Source organism: Nerophis ophidion, linkage group LG05, assembly GCF_033978795.1.
Source record: "Nerophis ophidion isolate RoL-2023_Sa linkage group LG05, RoL_Noph_v1.0, whole genome shotgun sequence".
NCBI classification, from domain to species: domain Eukaryota; kingdom Metazoa; phylum Chordata; class Actinopteri; order Syngnathiformes; family Syngnathidae; genus Nerophis; species Nerophis ophidion.
The window spans coordinates 18806094-18824727 of record NC_084615.1 but is presented as its reverse complement, the minus strand read 5'-3'; the positions used below and the strand labels follow the sequence as shown (position 1 = coordinate 18824727).

General features: G+C 38.2%; 2 protein-coding genes across 4 annotated transcripts in view; one reads left to right on the top strand and one right to left on the bottom strand.

Moving 5' to 3' along the window:
* The window catches only part of pdzd11 (PDZ domain containing 11), a 48654-nt gene extending 42338 nt beyond the window's left edge, over positions 1-6316 (bottom strand). Inside the window, exon 1 of the mRNA XM_061900294.1 lies at positions 6009-6316. The gene's annotated coding sequence lies outside the window, so the exon portion shown is untranslated. The remainder of the gene's footprint in view (positions 1-6008) is intronic.
* Positions 1-18634, top strand: part of gdpd2 (glycerophosphodiester phosphodiesterase domain containing 2) — an 80971-nt gene that overhangs the window by 47116 nt on the left and 15221 nt on the right. For 2 of the 3 annotated variants that reach the window (XM_061900287.1, XM_061900288.1), the window contains exons 2-8: positions 6063-6176; positions 11070-11173; positions 11266-11359; positions 13690-13749; positions 15345-15443; positions 15517-15610; positions 16543-16688. In XM_061900287.1, coding sequence (XP_061756271.1) covers positions 6063-6176; positions 11070-11173; positions 11266-11359; positions 13690-13749; positions 15345-15443; positions 15517-15610; positions 16543-16688 — 711 coding nt within the window. Of the gene's footprint in view, positions 1-5920; positions 5972-6062; positions 6177-11069; positions 11174-11265; positions 11360-13689; positions 13750-15344; positions 15444-15516; positions 15611-16542; positions 16689-18634 lie in introns of those variants that run through there. The other variant, XM_061900289.1, reaches the window with a different exon arrangement.

Below are 18634 nucleotides of genomic sequence, written 5' to 3'. Positions count from 1 at the left end.
TATTAATTGTATTTTTGTCCCATGAATTGCACTTTGATGCATTTTAGGTCAAATCCACATTTGCAGGTACAATCATGAGTTAGCAACTGAAGCTAGGAAGGTAAACACACTTTCATTTTGTCCCACAATGGACGTGAACAAGAATGTTGTTTGTTGTCAGAGTCCAACAGAAACAGCACACACCCAACTGACCCCACGTTGTCTAGATCTGACCAACGTCAGCATAAGACTAAATCTGACAAACCTAAGTCTAAAACTAGATCAAAACAATCTGAGTGTAAGACTAGATCTGACCAATCTAAGTTTAGGACTAGCTGTGACCAATCTAAGTCTAAGACTAGATGTGACCAACCTAAGTCAAAGACTAAATGTGACCAACCTAAGTTTAAGACTACATCTAACCAACATAAGTCTAAAACTAGATCCGACCAACCTGAGTATAAGAATAGATGTGACCAATCTAAGTCTAAGACAACATCTGACCAATCTTAAAACTAGATCTGACCAACCTAAGTCAGAATCAGAATCAGACATACTTTATTAATCCCCGAGGGGAAATTAAAATTTTCAGCACAATCCCATTCAAGATCAGACAAACGTTACAGGGAGACAGAACAGTATCGCTGACGTGTCTGCCAACTTCCGGCGCCCCTTACAAAAAAGGTGAGATACAGGTAAACGATTTGGGGGAATGGGAGAAAAAAATAAAAGATTAAAATAAAATGAAATTTAAAAAAGCAGTCTAAGCCTGGGCCCCTGGAGAGGGGGTCCAGACTGAGGCCAAGGGAAAAAAAACAACTCATAGCCATAGTACACATAGTACACATGCCTCTTACATGTGTGTAAGAGGGAAACATCAAACATTAAAGAACACATAGGACATTAACGACATTAAAGCAGCAGATACAACCAGCCACGTCTACATACAGCTATGAATAAAAAGTAATATAAAAATATACACCGTGGTGGCCTCTGCGGTGTTCCACGCCGTCGTCTGCTGTGGGGGAGAGAGCATGGCCAGAGACGGGAGCAGACCCAACAAAGCAACCAAGAGAGCAGACTCCACTCTTGATCGCCAACCAACTCTTGGCCAGTGTCCAGTCCACATGAATGAGCGAGGATACGTCCAAGAAGACTGAGGTGTCCGATACCTGCTCATTCAGCCAAGACACTGTGAAGTTTGTCCGTGCCGGCGCTCAGTGCCAGCTCTGCAGCCCTGTCTCTGCATACGCATCTCCTCCAGTCTCTCCAAACTGGCAGAGACCCAGCAGCTGGTCTCCATGCCCAAAAGGCTCCCGGGAGGCAGATCCAGAAGTCCACAAAAAAGCACCGCAGAGGTCACGAAAATGGCACCCCTTGTCAAACAGTCCCAAAGGGTCCCGGACCAAAACGCAATCAAATAAAAATAAAAAATAAAAGTAAAAGTCGAAGACTAGATCGAACAACGTAAGTCTAAGACTAGATCTGACAAACCAAAATCTAAGACTACGTCTGACCCATCAAAGTCAAAGACTAGATGTGACCCATCTAAGTCCAAGACTAGACCTTGCCAATCAGTCTAAGACTACATCTGACCAATCGAAGTCTAAGACTAGATCTGACCAAATAAAGTCTAAGACTAGATCTGACCAACGTAAGTCTAAGACTACATCTGACCAACCTAAGTCTAAGACTACATCTGAACAGCCTAATTTTAAGACTAGATCCGACCAACCTGAGTAAAAGAATAGATGTGACCAACCTAATTCTAAGACTAGATCTAGGCAATCTAAGTCTAAGACTAGATCTGACAAACCTACATCTAAGACTACATCTGACCCATCTAAGTCAAAGACTAGATGTGACCCATCTACGTCTAAGACTAGACCTTGCCAATCAGTCTACGACTACATCTGACCAATCTAAGTCTCGGACTAGATCTGACCAAATAAAGTCTAAGACTAGATCTGACCAACCTAAGTCTAAGACTACATCTGACCAGCCTAATTTTAAGACTAGATCCGACCAACCTGAGTAAAATAATAAATGTGACCAACCTAACTCTAAGACTAGATCTAGGCAATCTAAGTCTAAGACTAGATCTGACAAACCTAAATCTAAGACTACATTTGACCCATCTAAGTCAAAGACTAGATGTGACCCATCTACGTTTAAGACTAGACCTTGCCAATCAGTCTACGACTACATCTGACCAATCTAAGTCTCAGACTAGATCTGACCAAATAAAGTCTAAGACTAGATCTGACCAAATAAAGTCTAAGACTAGATCTGACCAACCTAAGTCTAAGACTACATCTGACCAGCCTAATTTTAAGACTAGATCCGACCAACCTGAGTAAAAGAATAGATGTGACCAACCTAATTCTAAGACTAGATCTAGGCAATCTAAGTCTCAGACTAGATCTGACCAAATAAAGTCTAAGACTAGATCTGACCAAATAAAGTCTGAGACTAGATCTGACAAACCTAAATCTAAGACTACATCCGACCCATCTAAATCCAAGACTAGATGTGACCCATCTAAGTCTAAGACTAGATTTTGACAATCACTCCAAGACTACATCTGACCAATCTAAGTCTAACACTAGATCTGACCAATTAAAGTCTAAGACTAAATCTGACCAACCTAGGTCCAAGACTAGATCTGACCAATCTGAATAAAAGAATAGATGTGACCAACCGAACTCTAAGACTGGATCCGACCAACGTGAGTAAAAGAATAGATCAGACCAACCTAAGTCTGTGAGCAAAAAGTCATATTAATTGTAATTATGTCCCATGAATTGCACTTGGATACATTTTGGGTCTTTCCTACCCAACAATATTCAAATCCACATCCACAGGTACAATCATGAGTTAGCAACTGAAGCTAGAAAGGTAAACACACTTTCATAGCGGCATAGCTCGGTTGGTAGAGCGGCCGTGCCAGCATCTTGAGGGTTGCAGGTTCGATTCCCGCTTCCGCCATCCTAGTCATTGCCGTTGTGTCCTTGGGCAAGACACTTTACCCACCTGCTCCCAGTGCCACCCACATTGGTTTGAATGTAACTTAGATATTGGGTTTCACTATGTAAAGCGCTTTGAGTCACTGGAGAAAAAGCGCTATATAAATATAATTCACTTCACTTCACTTCACTTCATCTTGTCCCACAATGGTCGTGAACAAGAATGTTGTTTATTGTCAGAGTCGAACAGAAACAGCACACACCCAGCCGACCCCACATTGTCACCCCCCCATCAAATATCGAAGACTAGATCTGACCACCCTAAGTCTAAGACTAGATCTGACCAATCTAGGTGTAAGACTAGATCCGACCAACCTAATTTAAGACTAGATCTGACCAACGTAAGTGTAAGACTAGATCTAACCAACGTGAGTCTAAGACTAGATCTGAACAATATAAGACTAAGACTAGATCTGACAAACCCAAGTCTAAGACTACATCTGACCAATCTAAGTCTAAGACTAGCTGTGACCAACCAAAGTGTAAGACTCGATGTGACCAATCTAAGTCTAAGACAATATGTGACCAACCTAAATCAAGGACTCAATCTGACCAACATAAGTCTAAAACTAAATCTGACCAACCTGAGTATAAGAATAAATGTGACCAACCTAAGTCTAAGACTACATCTGACCAACATAAGTCTAAAACTAGACCTGACCAACCCGAGTATAAGAGTAAATGTGACCAATCTAAGTCTAAGACAACATCTGACCAATCTTAAGACTAGGTTTGACCAACCTAAGTCCAAGACTAGATCTGAGCAACGTAAGTCCAAGACTAGATCTGAGCAACGTAAGTCCAAAACTAGATCTGACCAACCGAAATCTAAGACTGCATCTGACCAATCTAATTCTAAGACAAGATCTGACAAACCTAAATCTAAGACTAGATCTGACAAACCTAAATCTAAGACTACATCTGACCCATCTAGGTCTAAGATTAGATGTGACCCGTCTAAGACTAGATGTGACCCATCTAAGTCTAAGACTAGATCTGACCAAATAAAGTTAAGACTACATCTGACCAACCCAAGTCTAAGACTACATCTGACCAGCCTAATTTTAAGAGTACATCTGACCAACCTGTGTAAAAGAATAGATGTGACCAACCTAACTCTTAAGACTAGATCTGACCAATGTAAGTCTAAGAGTAGATCTGACAAACCTAAATCTATGACTACATCCGACCCATCTAAGTCAAAGACTAGATGTGACCCATCTAAGTCTAAGACTAGACCTTGCCAATCAGTCTAAGACTACATCTGACCAATCTAAGTCTAAGACCAGATCTGACCAAATAAAGTCTTAAGACTAGATCTGACCAACCTAAGTCTAAGACTACATCTGACCAACCTAAGTCTAAGTCTACATCTGACCAGCCTAATTTTAAGACTACATCCGACCAACCTGAGTAAAAGAATAGATGTGACCAACCTAACTCTAAGACTAGATCTGACAAACCTAAATCTAAGACTACATCTGACCCATCTAAGTCAAAGACTAGATGTGACCCATCTAAGTCTAAGACTAGACCTTGCCAATCAGTCTAAGACTACATCTGACCAATCGAAGTCTAAGACTAGATCTGACCAAATAAAGTCTAGGACTAGATTTGACCAACCTAAGTCTAAGACTACATCTGACCAGCCTAATTTTAAGCCTAGATCCGACCAACCTGAGTAAAATAATAGATGTGACCAACCTAACTCTAAGACTGGATCCGACCAACGTGAGTAAAAGAATAGATCAGACCAACCTAAGTCTTTGAGCAAAAACTAATATTAAATGTATTTATGTCCCATGAACTGCACTTGGGTACATTTTGGGTCTTTCCCACCCAACAATATTTAAATCCACATTTGCAGGTACAATCATGAGTTAGCAACTGAAGCTAGGAAGGTAAACACACTTTCATCTTGTCCCACAATGGACGTGAACAAGAATGTTGTTCATTGTCAGAGTCCAACAGAAACAGCACACACTCAGCCGACCCCACATTGTCACCCCCCCTCCCCCCACATCAAATATCAAAGACTAGATCTGACCACCCTAAGTCTAAGACTAGATCTGACCAATCTAGGTGTAAGACTAAATCCGACCAACCTAATTTAAGACTAGATCTGACCAACGTAAGTCTAAGACTACATCTGACCAACCTAAGTGTAAGACTAGATCCGACCAACGTAAGTCTTAAGACTAGATCTGACAAACCTAAATCTAAGACTATATCTGACAAACCTAAATCTAAGATTACATCTGACCCATCTAGGTGTAAGATTAGATGTGACCCGTCTAAGACTAGATGTTACCTATCTAAGTCTAAGACTAGATCTTGCCAACCAGTTTGAAAGTACATCTGAACAACCTAAGTCTAAGACTAGATCTGACCAAATAAAGTCTAAGACTAGATCTGACCAACCTAAGTCTAAGACTACATCTGACCAACCTAAGTCTAAGACTACATCTGACCAGCCTAATTTTAAGAGTAGATCCGACCAACCTGTGTAAAAGAATAGATGTGACCAACCTAACTCTAAGACTAGATCTGACCAATCTAAGTCTAAGTCTAGATCAGACCAACCTGAGTCTTTGATCAAAAACTCATATTAATTGTATTTATGTCCCATGAACTGCAGTTTGATACATTTTGGGTCTTTCCCACCCAACAATATTCAAATCCATATCCACAGGTACAATCATGAGTTAGCAACTGAAGCTAGGAAGGTAAACACACTTTCATCTTGTCCCACAATGGACGTGAACAAGAATGTTGTTTATTGTCAGAGTCGAGCAGAAATAGCACACACCCAACCGACCCCACATTATCACCCCCTCCCCCCCTCCCCCCCCCCCCCCCCCCCATCAAATATCATTGGCCAGACACCCCCCCCCTTGACCCCCTGCTGTGCTCAGTGTCTTTGTGCTGCCGTGACATCACTGCCCAGCGCCCATGGACTTCCCATTGTGAGTCGGGCTCCGGGTCCTATTCAGCAAGACTTACCTTCATTCCTCCCACAAACTCTCACCGTCTGCTCTCTTCCCTCCCCATACTGAGGCTGCGATCCTGGGCTCCCCTGGGGAAGACGAGGAGATGTCGGGGCTCACTGCGTGTTGCAGAGGAGCCTACAGCTGCCGATGGAAGAAAACGAGGAAAGGCGGCAACAGTAAAGTAAAGTTTTCTCTTTATCGTTGAAGTATAGTTGTAGTGAAAATGTCTGCTTCCCCTGCAGCAAATCCCTTTTGATCGCAGATTAACATTCCAACACTATTCAATGACAGTGCTTCTGAGGAAAAACCTCTTGGCATTTTTGGTAATTTCCTGCCGAGTGTTGCCACTAACATTTAGTAAACGTGTCAATGCAAGAAGTTGGAAACTTGTAGCGGCATGCTGGGTTTAATACAGTATGAGCCATTTTTTTTTGATGACATTTTGCAAAAAAATATTGACTTCTTGCATTTGGATTATCCACATACCAAAAAAGTATTTGAAAAAAAAAATGTCATTATTGTGTTTATTTAAACAGAAAATCTTAGGGTACATGAAAAATATGTTTATTATTGTAATTTAGTCCTTAAATAAAATAGTGAACGTACTAGACAACTTGTCTTTTAGTAGTAAATAAACAAACAAAGACTCCTAATTAGTCTGCTGACATATACAGTAACATATTTTGTCATTTATACACCTAATATTTTGTCTACATTATTAAGGACAAACTGTAAAAAATTATTATTAATCCACTTGTTCATTTACTGTTAATGTCTGCTTATTTTCTCTTTCAACGTGTTCTATCTACACTTCTGTTAAAATGTAATAATCCCCTATTCTTCTCTTGTTTGATACTTGTTGTGACGGCACAGACCCATAGGGGGGGCTATTATATATATTACATTATATATAATACAATATATGTTATTATCCGCTGCCCGGATCATATCATGTTCGGGTTTTGAGTCTTTTTTTTATTATGTTCTGCTAATGTTTGCCTTAGTTCCTGGTTGCACTTCCTTGTTTGTTCTGTCACCATAGTAGCGTATTATTTTCACCTGCCGCGGTTTCCAGACGCACACCTGCTTTTGTTAATTACTGCCTTGATTTAAGCCTGCCTTCTTTGTTCACTCCTCCTTGCTTCCTAAATTGTGTTTCACGACAGTGACGACTCCGATTCCTGATTAGTACTTGCTAGCTTTTGCGCTAAGCCTTTGCTCCTCTAGCTCCCATGCTAGGAGTTTTGTTTTGCCTTTTGTGCCTGGCGCAAGTTTTTCTGTTCATAGTCTGTTTTTATTTTAATTAAATCAGTATTTTTTACCTTCACGCTGTGTCCGAGCCCAACTGCACCCTGAAAGAACAAACCCACATCACGATGCCTTGCAATCGTCACAATATATATAATAATCAACAATAATACTATAAAGCCATCCATCCATCCATTTTATACCACTTGTCTCTTTTGGGGACACGGGGGCGCTGGAGCCTATCTCAGCTGCATTCGGGCGGAAGGCAGGGTACACCCTGGACAAGTCGCCATCTCATTGCAGACGTACACTAAGAATGACGAATAATAATGGATCAGGGTTGTCCCCATACCAATATTTTGCTACCGGTACCAAAATGTATTTTGATACTTTTCTAAATAAAAGGGACCGCAAAAAAAAAATTCATCATTGTCTTTCTTTTAACAGAAAATCTTAGGGTACATGAAACATATGTTTATTATTGTAATTTGGTCCTTAAATAAAATAGTGAACATACTAGACAACTTGTCTTTAAGTAGTAAGTAAACAAACAAAGACTCCTAATTAGTCTGCTGACATATGCAGTAACATATTTTGTTATTTATACACCTATTATTTCATCTACATTATAAAGTACAAACTGTAAAGATTGATTATTAATCCACTTATTCATTTACTGTTAATATCTGCTTATTTTCTCTTTTAACGTGTTCTATCTACACTTCTGCTAAAATGTAATAATCACTTCTCTTCTCTTCTTTGATACTTTACATTAGTTTTGGATGATATCACAAATGTAGGTATCGATTCGATACTGTTATGGTCGGAGGGAGTTGTGACGGCACAGACCCATGGGGGTGCTATTATATGTATATATATTACAATATATATAATAATCAACAATAACACTATAAAGACATCCATCCATCCATTTTCTACAACTTGTCCCATTCAGGGCCGCGGGGGGCGCTGGAGCCCATGTCAGCTGTATTCGGGCGGAAGGCGGGGTACGCCCTGGACAAGTCGCCACCACATTGCAGACGTACACTAAGAATGACAAATAATAATGGATCAGGGTTGTCCCCATACCAATATTTTGCTTCCGGTACCAAAATGTATTTCGATACTTTTCTAATTAAAGGGACCAAAAAAAAAAAAAAAATGGCATGATTGGCTTTATTTTGACAAAAAATCTTAGGGTACATGAAACAACAATAGGAGTCCAGTCCATAGTGGATCTAACATAACAGTGTGAGAGTCCAGTCCATAGTGGATCTAGCATAATAGTCATAGTCCAGTCCATAGTGGATCAAACATGATAGTGGGAGTCCAGTCCATGGTATCAGGATCATACATTGGTCGTATTCAAAGTCCTCATGTGTCCAGAGACGTTTTTTACCGAGTTTATACACAAAACAAGTAAAAAAGATTTGTGACGCTAAAAAATATTGATATAATCATAGTAAAATCAACTAGATGTACTTGGTATCATCACAGTGGATGTCAGGTATAGATCCACTCATGGCGTTTGTTTACATTGTGACGTCGGTGAGCTATTGTATCCTCCTACGGTGGGTGGTGAAGCATGTTTAGCTTTTCCTCGTCCTCCAGTGATAATGATACATGTAAAAAACTCACTTTGTCGCCATGGACGCCAGGATTAGTGATTTAGAAATAGCTAAATCTCTGCCGACTGTGGCCGGATAGTAACTAGCTATCCATGTGTTAAATCACAGTGTTATAACTTCACTTTTGTTGTCAGTTTTTGCACCAAAATGCGTCCATTTTCCCTTTTTTTGTTTACACACTGTGTCTGCTTGTATGTACTCAGTGTGCTTACACTGCCGAACATGCTCCTCTGCTCGTGAACCTGTCATGCACCTACTCAGTGGGCTAGTGGTTAGAGTGTCCGCCCTGAGACCAGTAGGTTGTGAGGTCAAACCCCAGCCGAGTCACACCAAAGACTATAAAAATGTGACCCATTACCTCCCTGCTTGCCACTCAGCATTAAGGGTTGGAATTGGGGGTTAAATCACCAAAAAATGATCCCCGGGCGCGGCACTGCTGCTGCTCACTGCTCCCCTCACCTCCCCGGGGGTGATCAAGGGAATGGGTCAAATGCAGAGAATAATTTCGCCACACCTGGTGTGTGTGTGTCACAATCATTGCTACTTTAACTTTAAAAATAAATAAATAAATTGGAAAACGGTACTTTTCAAACAGAGTATAGTACTGTCTTTGATTCATCAGTACTACGATACTATACTAGTATACCGTACAACCCTACCAGCATCTCCCAAAAGTGAGTCCTGTTCACCAACCGACTATATTCGCAAGGGGCAACGCTACAATGTCAACCTGTATATAACTTAAAGTAGTCAGTGTACAGATGGTGAAGCAATATCTTATAGAAGGCCTTTTCCGAATTTTTTATTTGGACCGCCGAACAACTCTATGAATTGATTAACGTGGACCCTGAAGTTGAAAAAGTTATTCCGGTGTTGGCATTTAGTGGTCAATTGTACGGAATATCAACTGTACTGTGCAATCTACTAATAAAAATTTCAATCAATCAATCAATCAAAAAAGGCCTGATGAAATCATTCAAACTCGCGTTACTCATGCATGCAGTACTCCCACCACCCTGCAGGAGGCAACAGCAAGTCATATATGTCACAATGAAGCAACAGCATGGGGGAGTAGAAGAAGATGGCACTGTCGACCCGGGAAAAAAATGTAAATAAATGGCGGAAATGTGACTTTTAACAGCGATTAGACAACAAGGTTGAAATTGCTGACTTTTTGACGTCTTTTTGTATTCCTGGTCGTGTTGTTTTTGGCCGTTTTCTACGGAGATCAAAACCGGTTAAACGCATATAGTGTTAAACTTGACCAGTTGAGGGCGACAAAGTTACACCTTGGGTGTAATTACTTTGAGTCACATTCATGCAATTTTGCTGTGAATGTTTTATTTTCTACATGTTTAATGTCTACATGTGGAATGTATCAACACCAAACCTTATGTTTTATTTATGTAAAATATACAAGTGACATGAGTTATGTGATAAACACAATGGACGTTATACTTGTGTAATGTTTATATTTTCAGTCTGACAAACCTCAATACAGGAAGAGGTGTAAAGAAATGATTTGAAAGAAGGAACATTAATGAACGAAAACTTATGTTTCTTTATTTTGTTAACTATCTGTCTGGCTGCACACGCTGGAAACGAGTAGTGAGGGCAGAATATTGAGTTTATTGACAGTGCAGTTTTTAGCGGCTTGATATTTCTGATTGACAATAAAAACTTTTTAGCACAAGCACACACCCATTTTGATTACCAATTATAATAATTATTGAGTATATATCAATGGTTGGGTTGCGGGGGCAGCAGCCTAAGCAGGGAAGCATAGATGTCCCTCGATCTCCCCAGCCTCTTCCTGGGGGATCCCGAGGCGTTCCCAGGCCAGCCGGGGGACATAGTCTTCCCGACGTGTCCTGGGCCTTTCCCGTGGCCTCCTACCGACGTGCCCTAAACACCTCCCAATGGAGGCGTTCGGGTGGCATCCTGACCAGATGCCTGAACCACCTCATCCGTATTATAATAATATGTACTTATATATGTATAGACTTTATACATACATATACAGTATATGTATGTGTACAGCATATATATATATACATATATACATATATATATATATATATATATATATATATATATATATATATATATATATATATATATATATATATATATATATATATATCAGTAAAGAATACAAGCTGTCAATCAAATGACTTTGTCTTCTTCCCCCATACTAGTGTGCTTGCTGTTGGTTCTCTGTGCTCACCTTCATCACCCTCCTGACCGTCTTCTGGGTGTACATTTGTCTGGTGGCACACAACGACCAGGAGGATGTCAACTGGTAAACAAAAACACTCGCACAAAAGCCGCTAAACCAATCCTCCCCCCCCCCCCCTCCACCGCCGCTATTGTTTTTTGTTGTTCTATGAGCAGGAAGGCCTTCATGCATCTGAAGTGGTGGGTCAACTGGTTCATGGTGCTGACCATCACGTCCGCCGTCTTGACCAGTTACTGTGTGCTGCTGCTGGTGAGGACACGGCGCTGGAAAATGTGTTCGTTGGAAAATGGAAGCAACTATAAAACAGGCATAGAGAAGGAGGGTATAAAGTAGAGTAGTACGGTATACCGGTACTAGTATAGTATCGCAGTACTAATGAATCAAAAACGGTACTATACTTTGTTTGAAAAGTACCATCCATACGCAGTCTGTAGTGTTTTAGTTACTTCCAAATCACTAAACTTCGCCTCCATGGCGACAAATAAAGAGAGTTTCTTACAAGTACCTTTATCACTGGAGGATGAGAAATAGCTAAACATGCTTCACTACACACCGTAGGATGATACAATATCTCACCGGCCTCACAATGTAAACAAACGCTATGGCTGGATCTACACCTGACATCCACTGTAATGATACCAATTACAATAGTGTATCTAGTCGATACTACTATGACTACATCCATATTTTTTATCGTCACAAATTTTTTTTTTAAATTTATGTTACGTTTATGAAGTCAGTAGATATTTTCCTGGACACATGAGGACGTTGAATATGACCAATGTATGATCCTGTAACTACTTGGTATCAGATCGATTCCTAAATGTGTGGTGTCATCCAAAACTAATGTAAAGTATCAAAGAAGAGAAGAATAAGTAATTATTACATTTTAACAGAAGTGTAGATAGAACATGTTAAAACAGAAAGGAAGCAGATATTAACAGTAAATAAACAAGTAGATTAATAATATTTTTTTTACATTTTGTCCCTCAAAATGTTGACACAATAATAGAATGATAAATGACACAATATATTAATAATAATAATTATTATTATTGTTATTACAGATGTTATTTGTGAAAAGCACTTTACATTGAGCAAACAACCTCGAAGTGCTACAGTGTATTTAAAAAAAATAAATAAATAAATAAAAATAATAATAACAATAAAAAATATAATAAAAACCAGAACAGCCTAATAGCTAGAACTAGTTTGCATATATCTATAAAAAGGTTTTTTTGTTTTTTTTTTAAAGAAGGGTTTTTAAGCCTTTTTTAAAAGCTTCCACAGTCTGTGGTGCCCTCAGGTGGTCAGGGCGAGCGTTCCACAGACTGGTAGCGGCGGAGCAGGAAGCCCTGTCCCCCATAGTTCATAGCTTTGTCCTTGGAGGTTGGAGGAGGTTAGCCTGTTTGGAGCGGAGGTGTCGTGTAGAGGATTTGAGGTAGATGGTGGCATTTCCTTGGAAGCACTGGTGGATTAGTAGAGATACTTTGTATTCAATCCTGAGTGCAACAGGAAGCCAGTGAAGGGATTTGAGAATTGGTGTAATATGGTCGTATTTCCGCACTCTCTTCAGGATTCTAGCAGCATTATTCTGTAAGTATTGCAGCTTCTGGATGTTCTTGATGGGGATCCCGACAAGAAGTGTGTTGCAGTAGTCGAGCCTGTTGCTGCATACGTTAGTTGACTAATTAGGAGTCTTTGTTTGTTTACTTGCTACTAAAAGACAAGTTGTCTAGTAGGTTCACTATTTTTTAAGGACTAAATTGCAATAAGAAATATACCTTACATATATAGTGGAGTGTTTTAAGTCTCGTCTTGAGACCCACTTTTATTATTTGACTTTTAACACTACGTGAGTTTTGTGGTCCTCTTTCCTCTGTTGTCTTCTGTGTTTTTTTATACTTTTTGATTTCTATTTTTCCGTTTTAATTGCTTTAACCCTTTAAAATTGTTTTTAATCATATTTATTTTTATATTGTTTTTATATTGGTTTTATATTTATTTTTTTGTTTTTATTCAGTCATTGGTGGAGCATAATATTGTTTTTAATATTGTTTTTAACATGGCTGTGCAGCACTTTGGAAACGTTCTTGCTGTTTAAATGTGCTTATATAAATAAAGTGGATTGGATTGGATTGGATATATCCTTTGTTAAAACAAAGCAAATAATGCAATTTTTTGTGGTCCCCTTTGTTAAGAAAAGTATCAAAGTATGGAAACACATTTTGGTACAGGTACCGGTACCAAAATATTGGTATCGTGACAACTCTAGTAAGAAGAAATAAGGCAAATGGTGAATGGAAGTAGCCCTAGCGTTGATCCCTGTGGTACTCCATACCAGACATCGACCGTTTTGTTCAGTATCTTGGAGACCCATAGACTTGTTGATGAAATCATTTGATTATCTGGTTTTTAAAATTTTTCAAAATGAAATGGAAGTTCTTAAAATAGACCAAATACTTCGGCAACATTTTAACCCCAGAAAATAATTTTACAGCAATTTCCGCGAGTTTTTAAATTTGCATTTTGAGCCTCTTATGTATCTTTTTAATCCAATTCTATGATTTCATTCATAGTTTTTTGCCCTGTTCCAAGTTGCCCTGAAAGAACCACTCGACTTACATTGGCTTCACAAGGTAACTTGACCTTTTTTCACCCCCATATTACAAAACCCAAAAGCAGAGAAGTTGTCACGTTGTGTAAATGGTAAATAAAAAGAGAATACAATGATTTGCAAATCCTTTTCAACTTATATTCAATTGAATAGACTGCAAAGACAAGATACTTAATGTTCACACTGAGAAACTTCATTTTTTTTGTTGCAAATAATTATTAACTTTGAATTTAATTACAGCAACACATTGCAAAAAAGTTGTCAAAGGAGCATTTTTACCACTGTGTTACATGGCCTTTCCTTTTAACAACACTCAGTAAACATTTAGGAACTGAGGAGACACATTTTTGAAGTGTAATTCTTTCCCATTCTTGCTTGATGTACAGCTTAAGTTGTTCAGCAGTCCGGGGTCTCTGTTGTCGTATATTTAATGGGAGACAGGTCTGGACTACAGGCCAGTCTAGTACCCACACTCTTTTACTATGAAGCCACGCTGTTGTAACACGTGGCTTGGCATTGTCTTGCTGAAATAAGCAGGGGCGTCCATGATAACGTTGCTTGGATGGCAACATATGTCGCTCCAAAACCTGTATGTACCTTTAAGCATTAATGGTGCCTTCACAGATGTGTAAGTTACCCATGCCTTGAGCCCTAATACACCCCCATACCATCACAGATGCTGGCTTTTACACTTTGCGCCTAGAACAATCCGGATGGTTCTTTTCCTCTTTGTTCCGGAGGACACAATGTCCACAATTTCCAAAAACAATTTCAAATTTGGACTCGTCAGACAATAGAACACTTTTCCACTTGGAATCAGTCCATCTTAGATGAGTTAGGGTCCAGCGAACCCGGTGGCGTTTCCGGGTGTTGTTGATAAATGGGGATTTCCAGAGTAGAGTTTTAACTTGCACTTACAGATGTAGAGATGAACAGTAGTTACTGACAATGGTTATCTGAAGTGTTCCTGAGCCCATGTGGTGATATCCTTTACACACTGATGGCGCTTTTTGATGCAGTACCGCTTGAGGTGTCCAAGGTCCGTAATATCATCGCTTTCGTGCAGTGATTTCTCCAGATTCTCTGAACCTTTTGATGATATTACGGACTGTGTATGGTGAAATCTCTAAATTCCTTGCAAAAGCTGGTTGAGAAATGTTGTTCTTAAACAATTTGCTTTATTGACAAAGCGGTGACCCTCGCCCCGTCCTTGTTTGTGAATGACTGAGCAATTCATGGAAGCTGCTTTTATACCCAATCATGACACCCACCTGTTCCCAATAAGCCTGTTCACCTGTGGGATGTTCCAAATAAGTGTTTGATGAGCATTCCTCAACTTTCTCAGTCTTTTTTGCCACTGGTGCCAGCTTTTTTGAAACATGTTGCAGGCATCAAATTCCATGAGCTGATATTTGCAAAAAAAATAAAGTTTTCCAGTGTGAACATTAAATATATTGTCTGTGCAGTCTATTCAATTGAATATAAGTTGGAAAGGATTTGCAAATCATTGTATTCTGTTTTTATTTACCATTTACACAACGTGACAACTTCACTGCTTTTGGGGTTTGTAGAATGATATTGTATTTTTCTAACGTGTACCAATTGCTTTGTATCTAGATTCTCCTTTTCTTGAGTTTGCTCTTCATCTCCTTGGGAATCGTCGGGATAAGTCTTCAGTGGAAACAAGAATGGTCGACCGTTCTTCTCTCGCTGCAGGTAGCTGAGGAATTACGTGCAGATCTGACACGGTGGATGTGTGTTTAACATGCCTTGAGGTCTCCTTTGGCAGGCGACCGCTCCTTTTTTGCAGTTTGGTGCTGTCGGAGGTTTGCTTCTGCTGAGTCCGTTCGTCTTCCAGAGATTCCACATGGCCAAAGCTAAATGTACGTTATCTAACTCATGCCATTAATTCATCAATGAATCATGAATCTGAACAAAACATCAACATCTTGGACAAGATATTTAACGTTCTGACTGAGAAACTTTGTAATATTTTGCAAATATTAGCTCATGTCGGATTTGATGCCTGCAACATGTTTAAAAAAAGCAGGCACCCGTGGCAAAAAAGACTGAGAAAGTTGAGGAATGCTCATCAAACGCTTATTTGGAACATATCACAGGTGAACGGGCTAATTGGGAACAGGTGGGTGCCATGATTGGGTACGAAAGCAGCTTCCGTGAAATGCTCAGTCATTCACAAACAAGGACATGGCGAGGGTCACCACTTTGTCAACAAATGCCTGAGCGAATTGTGCAACAGTTTAAGAACAGCATTTCTCAACCAGCTACTGCAAGGAATTTAACCATCTACGGTCCGTAATATCCTCAAAAGGTTCAGAGAATCTAGAGAGACCACTGCACGTAAGGTATTATATGAACTGCATCTGGTATACACATACAAGTAAAAAGCCTGTGGAGAGGAAAAAAATGTTACGCTGAGCCAGTGGTGTCAAAACTACAGCCCGCGGGCCTGCAAGTGCATTCTACCAGCGTCTACGATTTGGCCTGTGAGACGTCATGAGTTTCATAAACATCCCACCGCAGAGGGCTTTCAAATCAATCTTTCATGCCAGGCGGTCTCTGAATGGTAAAGATGTTCTGTTACCGAGTGGACAATGTGAGTAAGTAGGATCAATGCCCCTAAAACACGCAGTAGCACAGCATTGACTTATATGACAGAATCCAAACAACCTTCCCTAGTCATGGTGCAATTTTTTTAAAACTAACTATATAAAGAGAGATTTTCTTGTTTTTGATTTCTTTCTCATTCATTTGGAAAGGCAAACAGAGGTAATTCTAGTTTCCCCTCTACCAGACTCTCAGTTCCTGATGGCAGCAGCCTTCGCTGCAGTGTCGGTGCCCATCCTCCTGTGTCCTTTGCTGGTCCACTCACCTTGTCTCATAGACTACGCCCACTTGCCCCCAAAACCCAAGCTGATAGGTCACAGAGGTGCACCCATGGTGAGCATTGTGCTGCGGAAACGTGACCCTTTTGGTGATAACCAAAAGTATGATAAAGTATGGTCTTATGGTGATGATTACAGGTAAAAAAATAAAAATAAATCATTGTGTAAAACTCTATTTAAAAAAATGTGTATAAAAATTTAATGAAAAATCAGTGTGAAAAAATTTGGTGTATAAAAAATTCAGTGCATAAAAATTATGTATAAAAAATCAGTGTATAAAAGTTCTGTGGGAAAAAATTTAAGTGTATAAAAATTTGGAGTAAAAAATCGGTGTAAAAAAATTGTCAAAAAATTCAGTGTAAAAAAAATCAGGGAATAAAAATGGATTGTAAAAAAATCAGTGCATAAAATTGAGTGGGGAAAAAAATTCTGTGTGAAAAATTTTCAGCGTATAAAAATTCACGATCAAAAAATCCTGTGTCAAAAAAATTGAGTGCAAAAAATTGTGTATAAATATCCAGTGTAAAAAAATCAGTGTAAAACAATTCAGTCCATAAAAAAATCAGCGTATAAAAATGCAGTGTAAAAAATCAGCGTATAAAAATTCAGTGTGAAAAATCAGTGTATAAAAATCAAAGTACAAAAATTCAGTGTATAAAAAACTTCTGTCTAAAAAAATACAGTGTACAAAAATTGCAGTGTACAAAATTGTGTGTACAAAAAATTCAGTGTAAAGAAATCAGCGTATAAAAATTTTATGTAAAAAAAATCAGTGCATAAAAATTCAGAGGGGAAAAAATTTAGTGTGTAAAAGTCAGCGTAAAAACATCATGTAAAAAATCAGTGTATGAAAGTTTGGTGTAAAAAAAATAAGTGTAAACAATTTTCAGTGGATAAAAATTTAGTATTGAAAAATCAGTATAAAAAAATGTGTAAAAAACTGTGTAAAAATAATCTATGTAAAAAACTCAGTGTATAAAAAATTCAGTCTATTAAAATGCTGTGTAGAAAATCAGCATGTAAAAATTCAGTGTGAAAAATCAGTGTATAAAAATCAAAGTAGAAAAAAATTTGTGTAAAAAATTCAGTTGAAAAAATGTTGTGTATAAAAAATCTGTCCAAAAAAAAATCGGTGTACAAAAATTGCAGTGTACAAAATTCAGTGCATACAAAATTCAGTGTAAAAAAATCAGCGTATAATAATTTTATTGAAAAAAAATCAGTGCATAGAAATTCAGTGAGGAAAAAATGTAATCTAAAAATCAGTGTAAAAATATAATATAAAAAATCAGTGTATAAAAGTTTAGTGTAAAAAAAATGTAAATCATTTTCAGTGTATAAAAATCAGTGAAAAAAAATTTGTAAAAAAATTGTGTATAAAAATCAGTGTATGAAAAATTCAGTCCATGAAAAATTCAGTGTGTAAAAATGCAGTGTAAAAAAAAAAAAAGGGTAAACAATTTTCAGTGTATAAAAATCCGTGTACAAAAAAGTGTAAAAAATTGTGTATAGAAAATCAATGTAAAAAAAATCAGTGTAAAAAATTAGTGTATAAAAAATTCAATCAATGAAAAATTCAGTGTTGAAAAGTGCAGTGTAGAAAATCAGCGTATAAAAATTTAGTGTATAAAATTCAAAGTAGAAAAAATCTGTGTAAAAAAATTTAGTTGAAAAAATTAACTGGATAAAAATTGCAGTGTACAAAATTCAGTGTATTCAAAATTTGGTGCAAAAAAATCAGCGGTTAATTTTTTTTATGTAAAAAAAAATCAGTGCATAAAAATTCGGTAGGGAAAAAATTTAGTGTAAAAAAATCAGGGTGAAAATATAATATAAAAAAATCAGTGTATGAAAGTTCAGTGTAAAAAAAAAAGTTTAAACAATTTTCAGTGTATAAAAATTCAGTATCAAAAACCCCAAAAGGGACAAACAGTAGAAAATGCATGGATGGATGGATGGAAAAAATCAGTGTAGAAAAAATTATACGCAAAAAAATGTGTA